The sequence below is a fragment of the Cherax quadricarinatus genome, chromosome 38 (assembly GCF_038502225.1).
Source record: "Cherax quadricarinatus isolate ZL_2023a chromosome 38, ASM3850222v1, whole genome shotgun sequence".
Taxonomy (NCBI): Eukaryota; Metazoa; Arthropoda; class Malacostraca; order Decapoda; family Parastacidae; genus Cherax; species Cherax quadricarinatus.
The window spans coordinates 4,022,502-4,029,758 of record NC_091329.1 but is presented as its reverse complement, the minus strand read 5'-3'; the positions used below and the strand labels follow the sequence as shown (position 1 = coordinate 4,029,758).

The 7,257-nt window shown below is 36.4% G+C and overlaps 1 protein-coding gene across 1 annotated transcript; it reads right to left on the bottom strand.

Moving 5' to 3' along the window:
* Nucleotides 1-1,165: 1,165 nt before the first annotated feature.
* LOC128692975 (AP-4 complex subunit epsilon-1) lies at nucleotides 1,166-6,730 on the bottom strand (the record flags this gene model as incomplete). The annotated part of the gene is given in 2 exon segments (XM_070092021.1): nucleotides 1,166-4,689; nucleotides 6,055-6,730. Coding segments are annotated over 2 exon segments (977 nt in total), but the record flags the coding sequence as incomplete, so codon positions are not given.
* Between the last annotated feature and the right edge of the window lie 527 nt (nucleotides 6,731-7,257).

Sequence of the window (7,257 nt, the reverse complement as noted above, 5' to 3'; positions counted from 1 at the left end):
GGAATGAGGTAGGATATAAAAGGTAAGTGGCCCAACCACTTTGGTGCAATTTAAAAAGTGTATGTGGAATAATAAAATATTCTTGAAGGGGTATAATACTAACCCATCAGTCACATAGATATAACAGATATATAGGTACATGACTGAATTGGTAGTAGATATACAAGTTGCAATTGCCTGTTTTTTGCGATTGCACAACAAGCATTTAAACGACAATCAAGGCGGTAATTGTCTGGGCAGTTCGTAAAGAATTACTTGACACCTTAGCTTCTTTCAAGGTGGTGTCCCGCCATAGTATATGTAGCATAATTTTAACAGTAGAAATGTTATACAAGATATCTCCCTAATTGGGGGCGATGACTTCCTTAGTATACATAGAAGGGTTCTGGTGTTACCCAATCATCATCATCTGCAGGGAGGTTGCTCAAGATCATTGGTCGATGGTCATCGTCTTTGGATGAAGCGACGCACCCTCTGTGGGAGAGTCATTCTTTGGGTCCTGTGAGGAGGAGTATTGATATAATCAGTGGTATTTTCAACTTGTTTCTTCTTCAGCACATCAAGGCGTACAATTAAGGCAGTAATATCCTGTTGTACATGTAAATCTGCCATTTTGACTGTGTCTTTCCTCCTGGTACCCGTAATAAAGTGGAGAGCTTTATTCTGGACCCATTGCAACTTTAGCATGTTGGTCTTTGTTGTTAACAACATTGGGACACATGGGTATTCGAGTGTTGGTCTTATCATTTTACACAGATGTTTTTTGACATGTAGGGGCTTGATTAAATCTAAAGAGACTACTAAGACTGGCTTTGGCTATGTTGATCTTTTTATTGACGTGAGATATTGACTCTGATATCGTAAGTCTAAGACCAAAACTGCCTTGGTAAATTTATATTAATTGACGAGGATTGTTTGGCTGTTTTGCTCGAAAGAAATTTTAGTAAATGCTGTATATGTACTTCCATGTACAGCAAATCACTATCATATTTTAAGGACAGCAAACCAGAAATACCTCCTGTTGATTGATGCAATTAGTCTACTGTGTATATAGTTTTTTTTTTTTTAATCCAATAGGCTGTATTTTTTAATTCAACCAAGTAAGGAAATGTTCCATCAATATTCCTAACCTTTTTTAATGAAGTCTTTGTGGGTACACAAACAATTATAGCTACAATAATTTTATTTTCATGAAGTATACACACACACACACATCATCTTGCTGTCAAGTAAGTTAAAATACATTTGCCATTAGTATTTTAATAAGCTAAATTAAAGTTTAAATAAAATGTAGAAAACATTAATTAGGAACCCTTTAATATACTGCCTTTCTCATTGTTAGAGGTTATTAGATTGCCCTATGTAATCCTAAGTTGCTTCTAATTCCAGTTTGCAATGCAGTATTCTCATATATGTAGACTACATAGTACACTAGAAGTATCTTGAAACTGGTTCGATTCAGTATTAGGGACTCTTATTAAACCACATTCCTGATGCAAGCAAGCAAAACTAGTTTCGTCTTCCAAAGCTTTTAAATGCCGCTATATATACTGTATTCTACTCTTATGAAATGAATCTTTTATTGCCTTTTGAGATTTTTACATATAAAAAATACAAAAATTGTATATTATTGTATTCAATTATTTTACATCATAATTGGCAAATCAAAATTATACACATTAATCATTACCATTTGTAGTAAATGCAATCTACTGCTACAGGACTACTATACAGCAATTGATAGTACTGTAGTGTACTACTGTGAAAGATGTGAAACTAAAGGTAGAGATCTTCATGTTAAAGTTGTTTTGCTCACTGATGTCTCATATACACTGTTATCATATTAAAAATGAAGCTCCATTTGTTTCAAAAATATAATTATCACAAACTCCTAAACTTAAAAGAGGTCAATGATTGCTACAATTCTGTGTTACTTAACAGCAACACCAAAAAAAGGTGCTGGTGTTAGAATTGTAGAGGGCAAGCACAAGTGTGTAAGAGTCATGGTGCAGTAATTTAGTTACTCCCTTCAAGGAGTATGTCTTGACAATGAAGGGTTCTTGATCCAATGACTTGGAGTTACTCTCCTTTTCCTTGGATCAAACTTTAATGGAATATGACCCTTACGAGTGGAACTTCGAAGAGGAGGGTAGATAGTGTAAGCTTGTCAGGGTACTGAGGAACTTTACAATGAAATCCACAAGCTCTGGTGAAACCAATTTTGCTGGGCAGTGCTGAGTGCCTCTCCAGATGACTATGTGGGTCTGCCATATCTAACCTGCAATCATGAGAGCATAGTGTCCCTAAACAGGAAGGATAACTAGCAATGTGGCTTGCCTTGAATGGGAGTACCTGGAAGGCTGATAGACTAGATACAATGAATAGGAACCATCCTTCCCTTTCTTGGATCACACTCGATTACCTCCCATTCTCCAGGTGCTGCATGACCCCAACTAGTTCAGTGCTCTTCAGTGAATATAATTAGTTACTCCACAGATACTAGCTAGTACCTGATCAGACCACAATGCTTGGCTAATCAGTTTGAGCAGTAATGATTATTACATTCTAACCAAGGAAGGGGAGGACAGGTCCAATTCCTTGAGGCAAGAGATCCTCAACGTCAAGGAACCCTCCTTTGAGAAGTGAGGCAGTAGTTAACTAAGGCATAATTCTGCAGCCTTTAATTAGGGTGCCTTGGTGTTGAAGTACTTGCAATCTTTCCCTTCCATGGATCAAACCTAATTACCTCAAATAACCCATGCACTGTATGATCCCTGTGAATATAACCCATGCACTTAATGACCCCTGTGACTATAATAATTCAAAAGGCAGTGTTAATTAACCTTAGGAGTGTCAGATAAGGAAAAAAAAAGGGGGGGGGGGTAGTAAGTACTTGCAATCCTTCCCTTCCATGGATCAAACCTAATTACCTCAAATAACCCATGCACTGTATGATCCCTGTGAATATAACCCATGCACTTAATGACCCCTGTGACTATAATAATTCAAAAGGCAGTGTTAATTAACCTTAGGAGTGTCAGATAAGGAAAAAAAAAAGGGGGGGGTAGTAAGTACATAATGTCTAAAATGAGGTAAGTTAGCATGTTCAAACAGTTATAAAGATGAGTAAATAAATGAGAAGTTACAATGATAGGAAGATGATTAATCCTGTAATAATCACCTACAACTATTCACTATATAAATAGTGATGGAAGATGAGAAAAGCAAGAGGTTCAAAGGAGAATTTGCACAATTCCAAGGGTTGACATTAGTTGGAGTGCTGTATGCAGCACTGTATGGCCCTTGTGGTTTAGTGCTTCTTTTTTATTATAATAATAATGGTGTACTGTACTGGAATTTAAGATACAGTAGTAAGATGTAGGACTCAACATAACCAAAAAAAGTCACAAAAGAACCACCTAAAATATGACTACTGAAACTGCCCAACAAAAACAGCAGTTCATGCAAGGATGAAAGTTATGTGTTGAGGTCATGAAATCACATGTTGACGAGAGGGAAAAAGAAACGGACCACATATTGCAGCAATAAACACCGGCTACATACCGGTGTGGATTGTGAACTTAAGAGGAAAGGAAGCACACACTTTTATGAGGTATCAGTAAAGGTTGCGTGATGGCAAAGTGCAGCCAGACACAGGGAGGCATGCAGTATTGCAAAGTTTAGTATTTTTTAAGTAGATATGCAAGAGGGGAAAAGAAAAAAGATTAAATCATTAACTTAGTACTTTTTAAAAAAAAATTTGTCTTAAATATTCAATTTATGCAAATCAACTGAAAAAATCAAGACTAGGTTGTAGTGGGGTCCTGGGCAATACCATACCACCTTTTTTTTTTTTTTTCTAAAACTATATCGCTGACCAACTTATAAATTATACACAGAGTTTCAGTGAATCTTCATACATTCTACAGTTGCCATTTTATTTTTATCCTTTTGTTTGTCTCAGTTATTTTAGTTCATGCCGTTCTTGATGAGAGAGCGAGTCACAATAAACACACAGTAGCATGTTATCTTCATCCAAATGTATAATAAAATTAAAAAATGGCTGGTGCTATTTATAATTCATATATCAAATTTTTTGGCACATTAAGAAAAATAGCTCAGCCCTTATAATTTTATTGGTAGTCACATACTGGCCTATTTGTTATAAATTATGTAATATGCTATCATAATGATAGCTAATGATCACAAGGAAATTATACAAATCACCAAATTTTCAATGTTAGAGGCTTTTGTAGAAGCTGGAAAACATAGATGCTAGTAGTCAAAGTGCTGTATGACCCTTATGGATTTAGCACTTAGTATTATTATTATAATAACTTTTAGTCAGCCACACAATGTTTTGTTTTTCCCCTCTTACAGTATTAGTTTTACTTGTTTCTGGTCATTCCAAGTCCTGCCAAGAGTGCTTGTGTTAGCTGTGATCTTTGAAGGATAGAAGTGTCTAATTCTTTCTCCTTATCATCTTCTTGAGCTTCATCTGCAAGTTCAACACTTCCCTCTGTGACTTCATCCTCCTCCTCCTCCTCTTCATTCCCAAGAAGAGTTCCTTGCAAACCCACTGGTTGTGAGGCAGTGTCAACACGTGACCTAACAGATTCTTCCCCTTCAGAACGTTGACGCATGCGACCTTCAGTGCTCCATACTCGTTTGCCAGGTGCAATCATACTCCTGTATTTAAAATAATTTTTTTTAATTCTTTTGCAATAACTAAATAAATATAATATAATCCACCCCCTCCCACACACACACATATACTCTCTCTCCCTCTCTAGAATATAGCATAAATCACTAAAACCATGTTAAGTACATTATATATATTGCTTAAAAAAATTGAGGGAGACCCCTTGATGCAGATAAGAGGCTTTTGATGCAAGGAACTGGACCTGTTCTCCCATTCCTTGAATTAACCCTTTCACTGTTGCAGCTCCCAAAATTACAAGTGCTGAAGGTACTGACACAAAAAATGCAAAATTTTATGGAAAATTTACAGAATTACACATGCGAAGTTTGATGGATTGGGCGCAATTTATGCACTGGTGGTTTTGCTCATTTTGAATCCTATTTTAAGCTAATTCCATTGCTTAATTTGACGAAATTATTAATCTCTGAATATGCCTTCCATTCTATTGACCGAGTGCAAGAAAGTGCCAATTCAACCCTCAGAACTACCCTATAAATTGCTTAAACATCAGTAATTTTGCCAATTTGACACGAAATTCAACAAATTCCAACTTTAACATGGTGTCCAAAATAAACAATGTAGGTATTCCAGCCACTAAGGCAACCTATCCTTTGTTCATTACTACGTCCCCAAGCCCCTCCTATATAACACTTGACTTCATTTTGAATCCATCATTTACACAAATAATCAAAGTTTTATCCTATTTCTAATTGAAACAGACCTAGTAAAAACTCATGAAACAGATCAGGGTGGTGCTCGGAGGGGAGGGCCCACCCCTGCCTCTGGAAACAAAAAAATCAAACATTTCCACTCCTTTGAGCCCAATTTCAAGCTACTTCCAGTCCTGAAACTGACCCAAATCATTTCTAATTCACTAGTATGTTTTCCATTTTATCAATTGATACCCAGAAACATCCAATAGAATCATAAAAACCACCCTGGAAAACACCTCAAAGTTGCTATTTTCGACGAAACACAAGATCAGATGTTTGCTTTTTCCATAACACACTGCATGGTGCAGGTGTTTTTTTTTATATGTTGTACACTCGCTGCACAGACCTATTCTCTCAAGTCTAAGCAAAAATTTACCAATCACAATACATCTGAGGGTGCTGTGCTTAAAATGTAGATCTATGTGAGAGACAGTGAAAGGATTAAAGTTGATTGCCTCCTATTCTCCCAGGCACTTTATGAGCCTTACAAGTTTTAGTGCTTCCCCTCAATATTATTTTTATCATCATTATTATTAATATTAACTTGGTGATTTAAAGGATACATACTTCATTATCAAAACTATTTTGTAACAAACTGAAAACTCATTACAAATACATTAAGAGAAAACTGTTGCCTACTTGTTCACAGGGTTTCCACTTTGACTTGTGCCACTAGTAAGTCCAGTTCCATTAGACTGTGATGAGGACTGACCATCCTCAGATTCCATGCTAAGGCTGGCATTCCACTGTGGCTCGTGGACATCACCCATTTTCTCCTCCAGGTTTGTATTTCCCATGACTACACTGAATGGCTTAAATGGCACAGCACCATTTTCAAGAGATTCGACTACATATTCATCAAGAAAGCTTAATGTCAAATCTACAGTAACTCTATGGTTCAAAATGTCCTCCTGTCTTTTAATGACTCTCATACTGAGCTGAGGATTGCTGAGCCACTTGCAAATTTCATTTGATTTTTCTCTCAAGGCTTGATCTACATTTTCTCTGACTGTATAAAGCTGTAAAAATGATACAATATCTGCACAGACAGTTTCATCATTAAGTCCAATATTTTTAAGGCACTGAAAAATAGCCGAGTCATTTTCCTTCAAGTTTCTCATGACTTTAAGCTTTTCTAGAAAAGAATCTGTAAAATACTTAGATACTTGTTTAGGATCTCTGAGATAATGTAAGTTGAGAACAGAAGCTATGAGGTTGATGTAAGCTTCAGAGAGAGTGGTATGGCTGAATATTTTCAGAAGTAATTCCTGGGAAGCTTCAGTAGAGGTTTTAACATTTTTCTCTTCTTTAAATCCTGTATAAAAGAAAGTAGATTTTCTAACAGAATTAGAACATTATTATACAGGTAATAGCAGTTCACCATTTTTTTATACTGTATTTTTTCTAAAAAATATGAATACTGTACTTATCTAAGTACAATATGAGAATACTATTATCCAAATAAACACAAGCTCTACTATAGACAGTGGACCCCCGCTTAACGATCACCTCCCAATGCGACCAATTATGTAAGTGCGTTTGTACGTGTATGTTTGGGGGTCTGAAATGGACTAATCTACTTCACAATATTCCTTATGGGAACAAATTCGGTCAGAACTGGCACCTGAACATACTTCTGGAATGAAAAAATATCGTTAACCGGGGGTCCACTGTATATGGTTACAGGATGAAATATATATATTGTGTACACAGGCCTTCCTTCAAGGAAGTTGCCTCGATGCCAGTGAAGGGCTTTTGATCCAAGAAATAAAACCTACCATTCCCTTCCCTGCACTGAATCTAATTGCCTCCCATTCCCAGCCATTGTATTGCCCCTAAGGG